The 20,067-nt window shown below is 36.6% G+C and overlaps 1 protein-coding gene, 5 non-coding genes and 1 pseudogene across 6 annotated transcripts; all 7 read left to right on the top strand.

Moving 5' to 3' along the window:
* The first annotated feature begins 453 nt into the window (after positions 1-453).
* LOC132150403 (5S ribosomal RNA) lies at positions 454-572 on the top strand. Its single transcript, XR_009435638.1, has one exon. It is a non-coding gene; the product is annotated as a 5S ribosomal RNA (ribosomal RNA).
* Positions 573-1,451: 879 nt separating this feature from the next.
* Positions 1,452-1,569, top strand: LOC132150705 (5S ribosomal RNA; annotated as a pseudogene).
* A 1,647-nt stretch (positions 1,570-3,216) lies between these two features.
* Positions 3,217-3,335, top strand: LOC132150105 (5S ribosomal RNA). Its single transcript, XR_009435351.1, has one exon. It is a non-coding gene; the product is annotated as a 5S ribosomal RNA (ribosomal RNA).
* Positions 3,336-10,791: 7,456 nt separating this feature from the next.
* On the top strand, positions 10,792-10,910 carry LOC132149944 (5S ribosomal RNA). Its single transcript, XR_009435199.1, has one exon. It is a non-coding gene; the product is annotated as a 5S ribosomal RNA (ribosomal RNA).
* Positions 10,911-11,374: 464 nt separating this feature from the next.
* LOC132151069 (5S ribosomal RNA) lies at positions 11,375-11,493 on the top strand. Its single transcript, XR_009436233.1, has one exon. It is a non-coding gene; the product is annotated as a 5S ribosomal RNA (ribosomal RNA).
* A 2,046-nt stretch (positions 11,494-13,539) lies between these two features.
* LOC132149932 (5S ribosomal RNA) lies at positions 13,540-13,658 on the top strand. Its single transcript, XR_009435188.1, has one exon. It is a non-coding gene; the product is annotated as a 5S ribosomal RNA (ribosomal RNA).
* A 364-nt stretch (positions 13,659-14,022) lies between these two features.
* Positions 14,023-19,745, top strand: LOC132148476 (uncharacterized). Its single transcript, XM_059557168.1, has 2 exons — positions 14,023-16,109; positions 19,333-19,745. The coding sequence occupies exon 1, from the start codon at positions 14,333-14,335 to the stop codon at positions 15,845-15,847; it is 1,515 nt and encodes a 504-aa protein (XP_059413151.1). The 5' UTR covers positions 14,023-14,332; the 3' UTR covers positions 15,848-16,109; positions 19,333-19,745.
* Positions 19,746-20,067: the final 322 nt, after the last annotated feature.

The following is a 20,067-nucleotide window of genomic DNA, read 5'->3' as shown; positions in this document are numbered from 1 at the left end:
GTTAGTACTTTTGGATTTTTTCAGTAATTATCTAATAGGCCTGGTTAGTACTTTTGGAAATTTTCACTAATTGTCCAATAATCTTGCAAAAAAAAAAAAAAAAGAGTCAATGCCCGATCTCAGAATGTAAGCAGGTTCGGGCCAGGTTAGTACTTTTGGATTTTTTCAGTAATTATCTAATAGGCCTCGTTAGTACTTTTGGAAATTTTCACTAATTGTCCAATAATCTTGCAAAAAAAAAAAAAAAAAGAGTCAATGCCCGATCTCAGAATGTAAGCAGGTTTGGGCCAGGTTAGTACTTTTGGATTTTTTCAGTAATTATCTAATAGGCCTGGTTAGTACTTTTGGGAATACCAGGTGCTGTAAGCTTTTGGGTTTCCTTCCCTACTTATATAATGCACTGGCGATTATAGTGGCTGACCTTTAAATAGCCCTCTCTTTGCAGCCTCCTTCGCTTGCGTCCATTCCAACCTGGCTATGCCCGATCTCGTCTGATCTCGGAAGCTAAGCAGGTTTGGGCCTGGTTAGTACTTGGATGGGAGACCGCCTGGGAATACCAGGTGCTGTAAGCTTTTGGGTTTCCTTCCCTACTTATATAAAGCACTGGCGATTATAGTGGCTGATCTTTAAATAGCCCTCTCTTTGCAGCCTCCTTCGCTTATGGCCATACCATCCTGGCTATGCCTGATCTCAACTGATCTCCAAATCTAAGCAGGTTAGTACTTTTGGATTTTTTCAGTAATTATCTAATAGGCCTGGTTAGTACTTTTGGAAATTTTCACTTATTGTCCAATAATCTTGCAAAAAAAAAAAAAAAGAATCAATGCCTGATCTCAGAATGTAAGCAGGTTTGGGCCAGGTTAGTACTTTTGGATTTTTTCAGTAATTATCTAATAGGCCTGGTTAGTACTTTTGGAAATTTTCACTAATTGTCCAATAATCTTGCAAAAAAAAAAAAGTCAATGCCCGACCTCAGAATGTTAGCAGGTTTGGGCCAGGTTAGTACTTTTGGATTTTTTCAGTAATTATCTAATAGGCCTGGTTAGTACTTTTGGAAATTTTCACTAATTGTCCAATAATCTTGCAAAAAAAAAAAAAAAAGAGTCAATGCCCGATCTCAGAATGTAAGCAGGTTTGGGCCAGGTTAGTACTTTTGGATTTTTTCAGTAATTATCTAATAGGCCTGGTTAGTACTTTTGGAAATTTTCACTAATTGTCCAATAATCGTGCAAAAAAAAAAAAAAAAAGAGTCAATGCCCGATCTCAGAATGTAAGCAGGTTTGGGCCAGATTAGTACTTTTGGATTTTTTCAGTAATTATCTAATAGGCCTGGTTAGTACTTTTTGGAATACCAGGTGCTGTAAGCTTTTGGGTTTCCTTCCCTACTTATGTAATGCACTGGCGATTATAGTGGCTGATCTTTAAATAGCCCTCTCTTTGCAGCCTCCTTCGCTTATGCTATGCCAACCTGGCTATGCCCGATCTCGTCTGATCTCGGAAGCTAAGCAGGTTTGGGACTGGTTAGTACTTGAATGGGAGACCGCCTGGGAATACCAGGTGCTGTAAGCTTTTGGGTTTCCTTCCCTACTTATATAAAGCACTGGCGATTATAGTGGCTGATCTATAAATAGCCCTCTCTTTGCAGCCTCCTTCGCTTATGGCCATACCATCCTGGCTATGCCCGATCTCAACTGATCTCCAAATCTAAGCAGGTTTGGGCCAGGTTAGTACTTTTGGATTTTTTCAGTAATTATCTAATAGACCTGGTTAGTACTTTTGGAAATTTTCACTAATTGTCCAATAATCTTGCAAAAAAAAAAAAAAAAAGAGTCAATGCCCGATCTCAGAATGTAAGCAGGTTTGGGCCAGGTTAGTACTTTTGGATTTTTTCAGTAATTATCTGATAGGCCTGGTTAGTACTTTTGGGAATACAAGGTGCTGTAAGCTTTTGGGTTTCCTTCCCTACTTATATAATGCACTGGCGATTATAGTGGGTGATCTTTTAATAGCCCTCTCTTTGCAGCCTCCTTCGCTTATGGCCATACCATACTGGCTATGCCTGATCTCAACTGATCTCCAAATCTAAGCAGGTTTGGGCCAGGTTAGTACTTTTGGATTTTTTCTTTAATTATCTAATAGGCCTGGTTAGTACTTTTGGAAATTTTCACTAATTGTCCAATAATCTTGCAAAAAAAAAAAAAAAAAGAGTCAATGGCCGATCTCAGAATGTAAGCAGGTTTGGGCCAGGTTAGTACTTTTGGATTTTTTCAGTAATTATCTAATAGGCCTGGTTAGTACTTTTGGAAATTTTCACTAATTGTCCAATAATCTTGCAAAAAAAAAAAAAAAAGAGTCAATGCCCGATCTCAGAATGTAAGCAGGTTTGGGCCAGGTTAGTACTTTTGGACTTTTTCAGTAATTATTCAATAGGCCTGGTTAGTACTTTTGGAAATTTTCACTAATTGTCCAATAATCTTGCAAAAAAAAAAAAAAGTCAATGCCCGATCTCAGAATGTAAGCAGGTTTGGGCCAGGTTAGTAATTTTTGGATTTTTTCAGTAATTATCTAATAGGCCTGGTTAGTACTTTTGGGAATACCAGGTGCTGTAAGCTTTTGGGTTTCCTTCCCTACTTATATAAAGCACTGGCGATTATAGTGGCTGATCTTTAAATAGCCCTCTCTTTGCAGCCTCCTTCGCTTATGGCCATACCCTCCTGGCTATGCCTGATCTCAACTGATCTCCAAATCTAAGCAGGTTTGGGCCAGGTTAGTACTTTTGGATTTTTTCAGTAATTATCTAATAGGCCTGGTTAGTACTTTTGGAAATTTTCACTAATTGTCCAATAATCTTGCAAAAAAAAAAAAAAAAAAGTCAATGCCCGATCTCAGAATGTAAGAAGGTTTGGGCCAGGTTAGTACTTTTGGATTTTTTCAGTAATTATCTAATAGGCCTGGTTAGTACTTTTGGAAATTTTCACTAATTGTCCAATAATCTTGCAAAAAAAAAAAAAAGAGTCAATGCCCGATCTCAGAATGTAAGCAGGTTTGGGCCAGGTTAGTACTTTTGGATTTTTTCAGGAATTATCTAATAGGCCTGGTTAGTACTTTTGGGAATACCAGGTGCTGTAAGCTTTTGGGTTTCCTTCCCTACTTATATAATGCACTGGCGATTATAGTGGCTGATCTTTAAATAGCCCTCTCTTTGCAGCCTCCTTCGCTTACGGCCATACCAACCTGGCTATGCCCGATCTCGTCTGATCTCGGAAGCTAAGCAGGTTTGGGCCTGGTTATTACTTGGATGGGAGACCGCATGGGAATACCAGGTGCTGTAAGCTTTTGGGTTTCCTTCCCTACTTATATAAAGCACTGGCGATTATAGTGGCTGATCTTTAAATAGCCCTCTCTTTGCAGCCTCCTTCGCTTATGGCCATACCATCCTGGCTATGCCTGATCTCAACTGATCTCCAAATCTAAGAAGGTTTGGGCCAGGTTAGTACTTTTGGATTTTTTCAGTAATTATCTAATAGGCCTGGTTAGTACTTTTGGAAATTTTCACTAATTGTCCAATAATCTTGCAAAAAAAAAAAAAAAAAAAGAGTCAATGCCCGATCTCAGAATGTAAGCAGGTTTGGGCCAGGTTAGTACTTTTGGATTTTTTCAGTAATTATCTAATAGGCCTGGATAGTACTTTTGGAAATACCAGGTGCTGTAAGCTTTTGGGTTTCCTTCCCTACTCATATAAAGCACTGGCGATTATAGTGGCTGATCTTTAAATAGCCCTCTCTTTGCAGCCTCCTTCGCTTATGGCCATACCATACTGGCTATGCCTGATCTCAACTGATCTCCAAATCTAAGCAGGTTTGGGCCAGGTTAGTACTTTTGGATTTTTTCAGTAATTATCTAATAGGCCTGGTTAGTACTTTTGGAAATTTTCACTAATTGTCCAATAATCTTGCAAAAAAAAAAAAAAAAGAGTCAATGCCCGATCTCAGAATGTAAGCAGGTTTGGGCCAGGTTAGTACTTTTGGATTTTTTCAGTAATTATCTAATAGGCCTGGTTAGTACTTTTGGGAATACCAGGTGCTGTAAGCTTTTGGGTTTCCTTCCCTACTTATATAATGCACTGGCGATTATAGTGGCTGATCTTTAATTAGCCCTCTCTTTGCAGCCTCCTTCGCTTACGGCCATACCAACCTGAGGGCGCTAGAGAGCTACAGGAAGTGTTGGCTGCAGTTGGGAGAGGAAGGCTCTCCTCCATTTTGATTTTTCTGTTTGTGTTTGTTTGTAAGTTGTTTTTGGACTTTAGTTCAGTTTTTTGTGTGGTTTTTCAGTTTTAAACCACCTAACAGCAGCTTTTTGCTGGCTGGCGGGTGGTTTCTCTGTTTTTTGTTTTTTTTTTCTGAAAAATGGACGGATTAATGGATGACGACACAGGACCGGCTGGAGAGACACGTATGGCAAACGATACTGGACTGGCTGGAGAGAGACGCATGGCAAACGATACTGGATTTGGCGGAGAGAGACGCATGGCAAACGACACTAGACTGGCTGGAGAGAGACGCATGGCAAACGATACTGGACTGGCTGGAGAGAGACGCATGGCAAACGATACTGGACTGGCTGGAGAGAGACGCATGGCAAACGATACTGGATTTGGCGGAGAGAGACGCATGGCAAACGACACTAGACTGGCTGGAGAGAGACGCATGGCAAACGATACTGGACTGGCTGGAGAGACACGATCGGTAAATGACACTGGACTGGGAAATCGACTACGAGCTGGGAATGGGAATAACCAAGGCACGAGGGAGAAATTTCTTGAAAGAAAGTATCTAAAAGAGGCTACAGTGATTGTGAACGTAGAGAATGTGATCGAGGTGAGAGCAGAGGATATCATCAAGGCTGTATCAAAACAATGTGGACATGGGAAAATCCTGGCACTAAGGCCAAGACAAGGGAAAGAATATGAATTAACAATGGAGAAAGAAGAAACATGTGACAAACTGACTGATGGACTGATGATAAAAGGAGTGAACTGTGAGGTAAAAAATTTGCAAAACAGAGATTATGTTGTTTCCTTCATGCACCTGCCCGTCTATATTGATGACAAAGAAATTTTAGCTAAATTGGAAGGATGGGGAGTTAATCCCATTTCACAGATAAAAAGAAGATGCTACCCGGGCACTGACATAGAAGACGGAACAAGGTTCCTAAAAGTGAGATTCCCCAAAGATGTGGCATCGTTGCCATATAGCACAAAGCTGGAAACAGCAGAAGGGCAGCAGTATTTTAGGGTGATGCACAGCCATCAGGTGAAGACCTGTAGGCTGTGCATGAGCCCTGGACACCTGCTGAAAGACTGCCCAGATTTTAAGTGCCGTATTTGCGAGGAGAGGGGACACTTTGCAAGAGATTGCAATGCTGTCAGATGCCCAGGGTGTCAAGAAGTTTTAAATAAATGTGAATGTTGGATGGAAGGAGAGGAAGGAGGTATGGAACTTCAGTTGGACGGACAGGTGCATGAAAGAAACAGTGAGGAGGAAAGAGAAACTGATGAAGGACAAGAGGAAGACGGATTGCAACAAAAAGAAACAGAAGAAAGAGCGAGCAACAGAGAGAAAGAAGGAGAGAAAGTAAATGATGCAGACAAGGAACATTTAACAGAACAGGACACCCAATGGACGGAAATTGAAATATCGGACAGTGTTAAAAAACTTCTGGATGACGTGGACGGAGATGTACAAGGAATGAATGATCAAAACAAAGAAATGGACAGTGAAGAAGAAACGAGGATGGATAACATGGAGATAGACAGAGAGGGGAGAGGACAAATAAGAAGACGAACATTAAAGGTAAAACCAAATGTGGGAAATGCTAGAAAAAAGATAATGACAAGGGGTCGAGTGAAAACTGTAAACAGATATGAAGTGTTAAGAGGGCTGGAGGGAGAAGATGGAAAGTAATGGTTTTTAGCTATTTATTTTTCTTTTTAATGGTTTTAAGTTGTGTTACTTTTAATGCAAGGGGACTGATGGACATGGGTAAATTTGAAAAAGTGAAGGAAAAATGCCAAGGCGAAGATGTTATTGTTTTACAAGAAACAAATTGGAAAGAGAGTGTGATGAAGGACTATAAAAAGAAATGGGAAGGGGATATTTTATATAACAATGGGGATGGAAGGCTTGGAAGAGGAGTGGCTTTTTTAATAAGAAAAGATGTTTTTAATGCAAGTAGAGTGGTGTATAAAGATAAGATGGGGAAATGTATGGTGGTGGAAGTAAATTGTGAAGGACGTGAACTGATTTTAGTAAATGTACATGCGCCAACAGAGGAGAAGGAAAAGAAAGAATTTTTTTATGTTTTAAGAAATATCATAAACAAGTATAAGGAAATAATAATGATAGGGGATTTTAACACAGTTTTTAGTAAACAAGACATGGCAGAAGGAATGGTTTTTAAAAACGACAAGGGGAGAAAAGAATTAAAAGCATTAATGGGAGAAAATAATATCATCGATGTGTGGAGAGAAAGAAATGAAAAGATAAAAGAATTTTCAAGGAGGCAAATAGTGGGGCAGTGTGTGTGTGAAACAAGAATAGATTTTATTTTATGTACAAGAAATGTGGAGAATTTTATAAAAAAGATTAAGTATGAAGAAACAAGTTTTAGTGATCACAAGTTTTTATTTTTTAAAGTAGACTGGAGTAAAGTGCAAAGAGGGCCGGGATTATGGATTTTAAATACAGAGGTTTTAAAGAATGAAGATTATGTTTTAAGTATAAAGGAGATCATTGAAAAGGAAAAAGAAAATGGAATGTATAATGAGGATAAGCGAATGTGGTGGGAGAACGTGAAATATCTGGTAAAAAAGTTTACAATAACCTATTGCAAGTTAATTAATAAATGTAAGAAAAATAAGGAAAGAGAGCTAAGACAAAACTTAAATAAGGAACTGGACAAGACAGAAAAAAGCATAGAGAAAATAAAAGAAATAGAAGGTAGACTGAAGGAAATGGAAGAGGAGAAATATGAAGCTGCAAGATTAAGAAGTAAAGCTAAATATACAGTGGAGGGGGAGAAGTGCACAAAGTTTTTCTTTGATCTAGAGAAAAGAAGAGGGAAAGCAGACATGATTAAAGAAATAAGGGGCAAAAATGGGAGAATAGTAGAAGAAAATGCGGACATTTTAGAGGAAATAAAATCATACTATGAGGACTTATTCTGTACAGAGGGGGTAAAAGAAGAAGAAAAAGTGGAATTACTGAAGCAAATAAAAGCCAGAATAGGAGAAGTGGATAAAAAAGAGTGTGATGATGAAGTAAGAGAAGAAGAAATAAAAAGAGCAATAATTGGATTAAACAAAAGAAAAAGTCCAGGGATAGATGGGTTGGGGAGTGAGTTTTACATTGTTTTTAAAGATGTTTTAACAACTATCTTAAAAGAAGTATTTGACGAGATTTTTAGGAAAGGTGAGATGAACGAAAGGATGGGAATGGGATTAATGAAGCTGATATATAAAAGGAAAGGAGACAAAGTGGAGTTAAAGAATTATAGGCCAATAACAATGCTTAACACTGATTTGAAGATTTTATCAAAAGTTTTAGCTAACAGATTAAAAGAAGTGATGCCCACAATAATTCAAACAAACCAAGCTTACAGTATTAAAGGAAGAGACATTGCGGATACAACAATGAGCATAAAAGATACCATAAGATATATTAATGAAAAGAAGAAAGATGGTTTTATAATCAGTTTGGACTTTGAGAAGGCTTTTGACAGGGTAGAGCATGATTTTTTATTTGGAGTTTTGAATAGTTTTGGTTTTGGAGGAAATTTTATTAAATGGGTTAAGATTTTATATAAAGGTGCTGTAACGAGAGTAAAATGTAATGGGTTTTTAACAGAGTGTTTTAAATTAACAAGATCAATTAGACAGGGTTGCCCGTTGTCGGCACTTTTATATGCTTTAGTTGCGGAACCACTTGGGTTAATGGTAGAACAGGAAGGGAGAATAAAAGGAATAGGCATAGAGGGAGGAGAGAATAAAATATTTCAATACGCTGATGATACTACGCTATTGCTGCAAGATCTGTTGAGTGTAAGGGAAGCAATAAAAATAGTACAAACATTTTGCAGGGGATCAGGGGCTAAAGTGAACGAGGATAAAACAGTATACATGAGATTCGGGGGAAGTGAGGTTTTAACGGCGCACTTTAATTTTAAGGAAATGAATGAAATAAAGATTTTAGGTGTTTTAATGGGGAGGGATGAAACCAAAGCAGAAGGAATTATGTGGGAGGAGATGTTAGGAGGGGTCGAGAGAAGGTTGAATTTTTGGAGATTAATGTCCTTAACTTTGAAGGGGAGGGTTTTAATTTTGAATGTTTTAATGGTTTCTAAGTTATGGCATATTTTATATGTGGCTTCAATGCCGTTGTGGACAGAAAAAAGGCTGAAAAAATGTTTTTTAGATTTTTTATGGGAAGGAAAGCCACCGAGAATTGCATATAACACTTTAATAGGAGCAGTGGGGAAGGGGGGGCTAGGGCTAATGGACGTGGAGCAAAGAAAGAACAGTTTAAGGGTGAAAATCATAAGCAAATATCTAGACGAAGAAAATAAAGCAGCATGGAAAAGAACAATGGGGCATTTTTTAAACAAGTGTAGTCATTTTAATCTGGGGGACAACATTTTATGGATGAAAACAAAAAATTGGATGACGGAGGGGCTGCCAGAATTTTATAAAGAACTGATGAGAGCATGGGGAAATTTTTTAGATAATGTGCATTTAAAGCCACAAGGTAGAGAGAACATTTTAAATCAGCCTTTATTCTTAAACAACTGCATTTTAAATCAAGGGAAGCAGGTTTTTTTTAAGAAATGGTGGGATGTTGGAATTATGAAAGTCAGAGATGTTTTATATGAATTCAAAGAGGGGTTTTTACCAGTGCAATACATTGTGGATGTGATGGAGGAGGCAAAGGAGGATTATAGTAGACAAGAGATTACAAACAAATATGATTTAATTAAGAATGCTATACCTAAAGAATGGATAAAGAGAATTGAAAATCTGGAAGAAGAAAATCAAGGAAAAGATGTGTATGTAAATATGGGGGGGAAATTGTGTGCTTTTAAAGAATGTACTGTGAAAATGTTTTATTGTTTTTTTAGAGATGTGGTTTTCAAGAAACCTGTTGTAAATGAATACTGGCTACGGATGTTCAATGATTTAACAGAAGAGAAAATATGGGGGAATATAAATGGGAAAATTGTACAGACTAAACTGGAGAATATGGAATATTTTATCAGGAACAAAGCAGTGTTCACAGATGTGATTTTAAGCAAAATTGGGATGGAGGAAAGTGCAATATGTAAAGTATGCCAAGATGCAGATGAAGGGTTTTTACACTTGTTTTTATATTGTGATAAGCTGAAAGATTTTAATGAGAGATGTAAAAGCATGATTTTAATTTTGAGAGGAGAGGGAAATGGAAACTTTGAGTGGGAAAAGGTGTTAATGTTGGGCATTAATGAGAAATGTAAACATGAGAGGCTGATTAATTTACTTGTGATGCTGATGAAAAGTGCGATATGGGAAAGAAGAGTGGTGGTGAAAAAGGACAATGCTTTAATTGATGTATGGAATGTGTTTAGGAGAAAAGTTGAAAAATATGTTGGATGTCTGTTTTATTATTTTAAATTGGAGGAAACGATTGATGTTTTTTATAATATTTTTACTCAGGAGGTGTTAAAGGTCTTCAAAGAGCTGGGGATTGAATTTTCATTTTTAAAAGATTAAAATATTTAATGACTTCTTTCTTTAAATTGTAAGTAAGATGTCTGTCAATTCAAGATTTTAGGAATTTTTTATGTCAAAGAAAGAATCTTATGTACTTTTGTATGTGAATAATTGATATGTATGTTTGAATTGATTAATTTCTTCAATAAAAAAAAAAAAAAAAAAAAGGCTATGCCCGATCTCGTCTGATCTCGGAAGCTAAGCAGGTTTGGGCCTGGTTAGTACTTGGATGGGAGACCGCCTGGGAATACCAGGTGCTGTAAGCTTTTGGGTTTCCTTCCCTACTTATATAAAGCACTGGCGATTATAGTGGCTGATCTTTAAATAGCCCTCTCTTTGCAGCCTCCTTCGCTTATGGCCATACCATCCTGGCTATGCCTGATCTCAACTGATCTCCAAATCTAAGCAGGTTAGTACTTTTGGATTTTTTCAGTAATTATCTAATAGGCCTGGTTAGTACTTTTGGAAATTTTCACTTATTGTCCAATAATCTTGCAAAAAAAAAAAAAAGAATCAATGCCTGATCTCAGAATGTAAGCAGGTTTGGGCCAGGTTAGTACTTTTGGATTATTTCAGTAATTATCTAATAGGCCTGGTTAGTACTTTTGGAAATTTTCACTAATTGTCCAATAATCTTGCAAAAAAAAAAAGAGTCAATGCCCAACCTCAGAATGTTAGCAGGTTTGGGCCAGGTTAGTACTTTTGGATTTTTTCAGTAATTATCTAATAGGCCTGGTTAGTACTTTTGGAAATTTTCACTAATTGTCCAATAATCTTGCAAAAAAAAAAAGTCAATGCCTGATCTCAGAATGTAAGCAGGTTTGGGCCAGGTTAGTACTTTTGGATTTTTTCAGTAATTATCTAATAGGCCTGGTTAGTACTTTTGGGAATACCAGGTGCTGTAAGCTTTTGGGTTCCCTTCCCTACTTATATAATGCACTGGCGATTATAGTGGCTGATCTTTAAATAGCCCTCTCTTTGCAGCCTCCTTCGCTTACGGCCATACCAACCTGGCTATGCCCGATCTCGTCTGATCTCGGAAGCTAAGCAGGTTTGGGCCTGGTTAGTACTTGGATGGGAGACCGCCTGGGAATACCAGGTGCTGTAAGCTTTTGGGTTTCCTTCCCTACTTATATAAAGCACTGGCGATTATAGTGGCTGATCTTTAAATAGCCCTCTCTTTGCAGCCTCCTTCGCTTATGGCCATACCATCCTGGCTATGCCTGATCTCAACTGATCTCCAAATCTAAGCAGGTTTGGGCCAGGTTAGTACTTTTGGATTTTTTCAGTAATTATCTAATAGGCCTCATTAGTACTTTTGGAAATTTTCACTAATTGTCCAATAATCTTGCAAAAAAAAAAAAAAAAAATGAGTCAATGCCCGATCTCAGAATGTAAGCAGGTTTGGGCCAGGTTAGTACTTTTGGATTTTTTCAGTAATTATCTAATAGGCCTGGTTAGTACTTTTGGGAATACCAGGTGCTGTAAGCTTTTGGGTTTCCTTCCCTACTTATATAATGCACTGGCGATTATAGTGGCTGATCTTTAAATAGCCCTCTCTTTGCAGCCTCCTTCGCTTACGGCCATTCCAACCTGGCTATGCCCGATCTCGTCTGATCTCGGAAGCTAAGCAGGTTTGGGCCTGGTTAGTACTTGGATGGGAGACCGCCTGGGAATACCAGGTGCTGTAAGCTTTGGGTTTCCTTCCCTACTTATATAAAGCACTGGCGATTATAGTGGCTGATCTTTAAATAGCCCTCTCTTTGCAGCCTCCTTCGCTTATGGCCATACCATCCTGGCTATGCCCGATCTCAACTGATCTCCAAATCTAAGCAGGTTTGGGCCAGGTTAGTACTTTTGGATTTTTTCAGTAATTATCTACAACCCGAATTCCGGAAAAGTTGGGACGTTTTTTTAATCTTAATAAAATGAAAACTAAAAGACTTTCAAATCACATGAGCCAATATTTTATTCACAATAGAACATAGATAACATAGCAAATGTTTAAACTGAGAAAGTTTACAATTTTATGCACAAAATGAGCTCATTTCAATTTTGATTTCTGCTACAGGTCTCAAAATAGTTGGGACGGGGCATGTTTACCATGGTGTAGCATCTCCTTTTCTTTTCAAAACAGTTTGAAGACGTCTGGGCATTGAGGCTATGAGTTGCTGGAGTTTTGCTGTTGGAATTTGGTCCCAGTCTTGCCTTATATAGATTTCCAGCTGCTGAAGAGTTCGTGGTCGTCTTTGACGTATTTTTCGTTTAATGATGCGCCAAATGTTCTCTATAGGTGAAAGATCTGGACTGCAGGCAGGCCAGGTTAGCACCCGGACTCTTCTACGACGAAGCCATGCTGTTGTTATAGCTGCAGTATGTGGTTTTGCATTGTCCTGCTGAAATAAACAAGGCCTTCCCTGAAATAGACGTTGTTTGGAGAGAAGCATATGTTGCTCTAAAACCTTTATATACCTTTCAGCATTCACAGAGCCTTCCAAAACATGCAAGCTGCCCATACCGTATGCACTTATGCACCCCCATACCATCAGAGATGCTGGCTTTTGAACTGAACGCTGATAACATGCTGGAAGGTCTCCCTCCTCTTTAGCCCGGAGGACACGGCGTCCGTGATTTCCAACAAGAATGTCAAATTTGGACTCGTCTGACCATAAAACACTATTCCACTTTGAAATAGTCCATTTTAAATGAGCCTTGGCCCACAGGACACGACGGCGCTTCTGGACTATGTTCACATATGGCTTCCTTTTTGCATGATAGAGCTTTAGTTGGCATCTGCTGATGGCACGGCGGATTGTGTTTACCGACAGTGGTTTCTGAAAGTATTCCTGGGCCCATTTAGTAATGTCATTGACACAATCATGCCGATGAGTGATGCAGTGTCGTCTGAGAGCCCGAAGACCACGGGCATCCAATAAAGGTCTCCGGCCTTTCTCCAGTTTCTCTGAATCTTTTGATGATGTTATGCACTGTAGATGATGAGATTTGCAAAGCCTTTGCAATTTGACGTTGAGGAACATTGTTTTTAAAGTTTTCCACAATTTTTTTACGCAGTCTTTCACAGATTGGAGAGCCTCTGCCCATCTTTACTTCTGAGAGACTCTGATTCTCTAAGACAAAGCTTTTATAGCTAATCATGTTACAGACCTGATATCAATTAACTTAATTTATCACTAGATGTTCTCCCAGCTGAATCTTTTCAAAACTGCTTGCTTTTTTAGCCATTTGTTGCCCCTGTGCCAACTTTTTTGAGACCTGTAGCAGGCATTAAATTTTAAATGAGCTAATTAAGTGGATACAAGTGTAAAATTTCTCAGTTTAAACATTTGCTACGTTATCTATGTTCTATTGTGAATAAAATATTGGCCTATGTGATTTGAAATTCCTTTAGTTTTCATTTTATTAAAATTTAAAAAACGTCCCAACTTTTCCGGAATTCGGGTTGTAATAGGCCTGGTTAGTACTTTTGGAAATGTTCACTAATTGTCCAATAATCTTGCAAAAAAAAAAAAAAAAAAGAGTCAATGCCCGATCTCAGAATGTAAGCAGGTTTGGGCCAGGTTAGTACTTTTGGATTTTTTCAGTTATTATCTAATAGGCCTGGTTAGTACTTTTGGGAATACCAGGTGCTGTAAGCTTTTGGGTTTCCTTCCCTACTTATATAATGCACTGGCGATTATAGTGGCTGATCTTTAAATAGCCCTCTCTTTGCAGCCTCCTTCGCTTACGGCCATACCAACCTGGCTATGCCCGATCTCGTCTGATCTCGGAAGCTAAGCAGGTTTGGGCCTGGTTAGTACTTGGATGGGAGACCGCCTGGGAATACCAGGTGCTGTAAGCTTTTGGGTTTCCTTCCCTACTTATATAAAGCACTGGCGATTATAGTGGCTGATCTTTAAATAGCCCTCTCTTTGTAGCCTCTTTCGCTTCTGGCCATACCATCCTGGCTATGCCTGATCTCAACTGATCTCCAAATCTAAGCAGGTTTGGGCCAGGTCAGTACTTTTGGATTTTTTCAGTAATTATCTAATAGGCCTGGTTAGTACTTTAGGAAATTTTCACTAATTGTCCAATAATCTTGCAAAAAAAAAAAAAAAAAATGAGTCAATGCCCGATCTCAGAATGTAAGCAGGTTTGGGCCAGGTTAGTACTTTTGGATTTTTTCAGTAATTATCTAATAGGCCTGGATAGTACTTTTGGGAATACCAGGTGCTGTAAGCTTTTGGGTTTCCTTCCCTACTTATATAATGCACTGGCGATTATAGTGGCTGATCTTTAAATAGCCCTCTCTTTGCAGCCTCCTTCTCTTACGGCCATACCAACCTGAGGGCGCTAGAGTGCAACAGGAAGTGAGTTGGCAGTAGTAGGAAGAGAGAGGCTCTTCCATTTTGTAATTTGGTTTAGTTTTATTAGTTCTTTTTTGTTGGTTTGTTTGTGTTGAGTTTTTATTAGTTAGTGTTTTTTTTTTTTTAACCCCAAACAGTTCATTCTGTTTGGGCTTTTACATTTAACAAAATGACGGATTTAACTGACAAAGGACACAGACTGGCAAAAGGAAATGAGATGGGGAACAGAGAATCAGGATATGTCGCAGACGAGATGGAAAGGAATATAAATGACGAGAATGGTGAAAGCAGGAATGAAACATGGGCAAAGGTGGTTTCAAGGAGAAAACCAGATGGAAAAAAAAATGGACAGGACAGAAAAACAGAACTACAAACAACTGAAGGTACTGGAACTAATAAAGGAGTTGGAGAAAAAAGAAATGATTTATCTCAACGACAGCAAATGATAAAGAACTTGAGCCAACAAACAAAGTATCAGAGGCAATACAGAAAAGAAGCAACATTAACAATGACTGTAAAAGATATAGAAAATACAACAGTAATAATGATAATTAAATCAGTTGAAGAGAAAGTAGGAATTGGAAAACTGATCGGACTAAGAAGAAAGAATAACAATGAATTTGAAATGACTATGGAGAGTGAGTTGGACTGTGATTCACTGTTGAATGGAATCATGATTAACGGAAAAGAATGTGAGATAAGGAAACTGTGTGCAACAGAAAGAATGGTATCTTTCTTGAGTCTGCCCAGCTATATAGAAGATGAGGAAATTATTCAAAAATTGATGAATTGGGGAGTTACTCCCATATTGCCTCTAAGAAGGAGATATCATCCGGGGACAACAGTGGCGGACGGAACACGTTTTATAAAGGTAAAGTTTCCACAAGAAGTGACATCTTTGCCATATAATACCAGGTTCATGACTGAAGAAGGAGTGCAGTACTACAGAGTGATTCATGACAACCAATTGAAGACATGCAGGATCTGTGTAAGTGTGGAACATGAGAAAAAGGACTGTCCGCAATTCAAATGTCGAGACTGTCTTGAGCAGGGGCATTATGCGCGGGACTGCAAAGTCCCACGGTGCCAAGGCTGCGACAAAGCAATCATGAGATGCAGATGTGAGATGGACCATGAGGTAAATGAGGACACAAATATGGAAGTACAGGAGGGGATGGGAGATACTGCAACTGAGCATTTAAATGATTCACTGCGGCAGACTCAAGGAGAGGAAGATGAACAGGACAATGAGGAAGAGGAGGAAACCAGCAAAGATGAGAATGAAGAAAAGAACAAGGATGGAGAACAAGGAATGGAGATGGGAGAAGGAGTAGACAAAGAGGAAAGAAATCTGATTAACAAAGACTTTTCTAAGGAAAAGGAAGAAGTGGACACGACTGGGATGGACTGTGAAAAAGGTCAAGAAAAGGAAAAGGATGAGGATAAGGGAATGAAGATACTGCCTGAGGTAAGAGAAGCGGAAAATGGGGGGAGGATTTTTGGATTGGAAAATAAAGGAATAGAAAGACTGAATAGAGGTGTAAAAGCAAGAACAAAAGGTGGAGTAGACATTCAACAGGTTCTTAAAAAGCAGAAAATAAGAAGAGAAGAGCTGAAGGAAAGGAGGAAAGTGGAAATGGGGGAAGCAAGACATGTTTTCTTTAAAGACAATGAAACTAATTGAGTGGTGGTTATTGGTTTATCCTGTTTTTTCCTTTTTAATGAGCTCTCTAAGTATTGTTTCACTTAATGCTAGAGGCTTATCCCAAAGTCAAAAGTTTGAGAGATTGATGTGTCTGACAAAAAAGTGTGATGTTTTATGTCTACAAGAAACGAGGTGGGAAGATAAAATAAGTGATGAAATTAGAAAATTGTGGAATGGAGAAATGTATAGTAATTGTGATATAGGAAGGAAAAGAGGGGTAGCTATTTTAATAAAAAAAGGGGTATTTGAAAAAGTTGATGTAGACTACAAAGACACAAATGGAAGAATAATAATAGTCAAATTCTTGTGTAATGGAAAAGAAATGAAAGTGTGTAACATACATGCACCTAATGAGGAAAGAGAGAAATATAACTTTTATAAGGATCTGAATGATTTAATAGAAAAACAAGAAAGCATTATTGTTTTAGGTGATTTTAATACTGTAATACAGAGAATAGATATAGATGATTCAATGCAATTTAGAAGAGATAGAGGGAGGAATGAACTATATAATATAATGGAGAAAAATAATATGGTGGATGTGTGGAGAGAGATGAATGGTATGAAAAGAGAATATTCAAGAAGACAAATTGTTGATAACATTCTAAAACAAAGTAGAATAGACTTATTTTTATGCAAGAAAGAATAAGTACATTATGTCACGAAGGCTTTATATAAAAATTATAGTGAAAGTGATCATGATTTTTTATGGATAACAATGAATTCTACTGAGACTAATAAAGGGCCAGGGGTATGGATATTAAATACAGAACTGCTAAAAATGGAAGTGTACAAAATGGAAATAGAGAGCATAATAATTAATAGTATTAATGATGAAATGTATGAAATGGAAAAAGGTTTTTGGTGGGACATTTTAAAGAGTAGATTAAAAAAATTCTCAATAGAATATTCTAAAAAAATACAGAAAGCGAAAAGAATGAAAGAAATAAAGATAAAAAAGAGTGGGATGAAGAGATGAGGAAAGTAAATGTGCATGATATAGATAAGATAATAGAATTACAGGAAGAATTAAGGAAAATTGAAGAAGAAAAGTGCAAAGGAGCAATAATCAGAAGCAGGGCAAAAGACATTGTAGAGGGAGAAAGGAGTACAAAATATTTCTATGAACTGGAAAAAACAAGACAGAGAGCGGATATAATAACAAGTATTAAAATACAAGATGGGAAATCTGTAGAAGATAAAGAAGGAATTTTAGGAGAAATTAAAAGATTCTATAAAGATTTATTTACCGAAAATGAGGTGGTTTTAGAAGATGAGGAATTTTTATTAAGAAAAATAAATGTTAAAGTTAAAGAGGAAGACAAAGAAATGTGTGAGAGTGGGATTACGGAATTAGAAATAGGAACAGCAATTGATCAATTGAAAAATGGTAAATGTCCAGGAATAGATGGATTATCAGCTGAATTTTATAAGGTTTTTAAGGGTGTTTTATGTCCAATTTTAAATGAAGTATATACAGATATTTTCAGGAAAGGAAATTTAACTAATAGTATGAAGAAAGGTATGGTGAAAATAATTTACAAGAGAAAAGGAGATAAGGGAGATTTAAAAAATTACAGACCACTAAGTATGTTAAATACAGATTATAAAATATTAGCTAAAATTTTAGCAAATCGATTGAAATTAGTAGTACCAAATATAATTACAACGAATCAAGCATATGCTGTTCTAAAAAGAGATATCACTGATGTTATCAACAATATAAGAGATCTAATATGGTACATGAAGGAGAAAAAAGAAACAGGATATATAGTAAGTGTGGATTTGGAAAAAGCATTTGATAGAGTTGAACACAAATATTTGATAGATGTAATGGAGAGATTTGGGTTTGTGGAGAATTTTTTAAATTGGATAAAATGTTTATATACAGATATAACTAGTTGTGTAAAAGTAAATGGGTTTTTAACTGAAGATTTTAAAATAACAAGATCGATCAGACAGGGGTGCCCTATGTCAGCATTATTATACACGTTAGTATCTGAAGCTTTAGGACTGGCAATAGACCAGGAAAAGAACATAAAAGGAATGTGGATAAAAGAAACTGAATCAGAACATAAAGTGTTTCAATATGCAGACGACACAACATTGATTTTAAAAGATATTAAAAGTATAGATTTAGCAATGGGAAGAGGAATAGGAAAATTTTAGGTATAAGGGTTGGTGAAAATGAAAATGAAATAAGGGATGCATTATGGGAGGAGGTTTTAAAAGGAATGAAAAAGAGATTGAATTTCTGGAAATTAAGAAATTTGTTTTTAAAAGGTAAAGTTTTAGTTATCAATTCTTTGTTTTTATCAAAAATGTGGTATGTGCTGAGTTCTGTGAGCTTGCCTTTGTGGATATATAAAAAAATGAAATCTATTGTTTTAAACTTTTTATGGGAAGGAAAAACAGCAAAAATTGCTTATGACACTTTAATTGGAAAGGTGGAGGAAGGAGGGCTAGGTCTAATAGATCCATTCATAAGGATGAAAAGTATAAGAATTAAAATTGTTAATAAATATTGGAAAGATGGAAAATATGCTTGGAAGGGAGTAATGAAATATTTTTTAGATAAATGTGGAAAAATGGGAGATGATGTTCTATGGATGAAACTAAAAGAAAACATGATGAATGGAATTCCAGAGTTTTATAAAGAAGTTGTAAAAGCATGGGGTGAATTTAGAAAGAATGTTGTTTGTATGTCTTTAAGCAAGGAAGAGATTTTAAGACAACCACTGTTTTTAAATAATACAATTAAAAGGGGACATCATACCTTTTTTTATAAAAAATGGTTTAATGCTGGCATAAAGCAAATAAAAGATATCATGTATGAAGTGATACCTGGTTTTGTACCTGTGCAAGTAATAAGTGATGCAATTGTAGAAAATTATGAGGATGAAAGTAAAACAGTCTTAGAAAATCAATTAAAAAAATTGAAAGAGGTAATACCGAAAGAATGGATAAATATTTTAGAAGGAAAAATGCAAACAAATTGTAGTGATAGAATGATGGTTGCTTTTAAAATCAATGATAAACAATATGACTTTAAAGATGGTATATTAAAAATGTTTTATTCTTGTTTATGTAAAGATGTTTTTATAACACCAAAAGCAGAACAATATTGGCAAAGAATATTTCCAAGCATGGAAAGAAAAAATATATGGCAGAATCTGAGAGATTGGTGGAAAAGTCCAATTTTAGAAAATTTTGATTACATTTTAAGACACAATTGTTTACTAAGTGAAATGAGACTGTGCAAAATTGGTCTGGAAAGCAATGCAAGATGTAAGGTATGCAACAGGGAAGATGAAGGAGTGCTGCACCTTTTCTTTAAATGTACAGAGTTACAATGTTTTATAAAAAAATTAAAACAAATGGCAAGTAAATTGGGAGTTGAAGACAAATATCTTAATGAAGAATGGGAAACAATGTTTTTATTTGGTTTTAAAGGTAATGTCAAGAATGAGTGTTTTTTAAATTTCATCTTAAACATTGCAAGGTTTGTTATATGGAGCAGAAGAAATATGGTCAAACAAAAGAAGACAAAAATACCTGTGTGCAAACTTTTTAGGATAAAGATGTGTTTTATTCTAAATGTTCTGTTTGAATACTATAATATGAAAGATGAAAAAGAAGTGTTTGTAAAAAATTTTGTAAAAGGGAATCCATTCCTTGAAATGACATTTTTTCATTTTAATGTATTATTGCCAAAATGTGATTTAGATTGTTCTTAAAATGTATGTTATTATGCTTGTAATATTGATTTGAGTCTTCTTTAGGGAAAAAAAATGTTAAAAGACTGTTTTAAAAGGAAATAGGACTTTCAATTGAAAAATATGTTTGGAATGTTGTAATATATCAATTTTTAATAAAAAAAAAAAAAAAAAAAAAAAAAAAAAAAGCTATGCCCTATCTCGTCTGATCTCGGAAGCTAAGCAGGTTTGGGCCTGGTTAGTACTTGGATGGGAGACCGCCTGGGAATACCAGGTGCTGTAAGCTTTTGGGTTTCCTTCCCTACTTATATAAAGCACTGGCGATTATAGTGGCTGATCTTTAAATAGCCCTCTCTTTGCAGCCTCCTTCGCTTATGGCCATACCATCCTGGCTATGCCTGATCTCAACTGATCTCCAAATCTAAGCAGGTTTGGCCCCGGTTAGTACTTTTGGGATTTTTTTCAGTAATTATCTAATTGTCC

This window comes from Carassius carassius, chromosome 9 (genome assembly GCF_963082965.1).
Source record: "Carassius carassius chromosome 9, fCarCar2.1, whole genome shotgun sequence".
Classification (NCBI taxonomy): domain Eukaryota; kingdom Metazoa; phylum Chordata; class Actinopteri; order Cypriniformes; family Cyprinidae; genus Carassius; species Carassius carassius.
Note: the sequence above shows the minus strand (reverse complement) of the source record. Positions and strands in the feature narration are given on the sequence as shown.

What these genes read in the sequence shown, in the direction of transcription:
- LOC132148476 (XM_059557168.1), top strand. Translation starts at nt 14,333, where the DNA reads ATGACGGATTTAACTGACAAAGGACACAGACTGGCAAAAGGAAATGAG.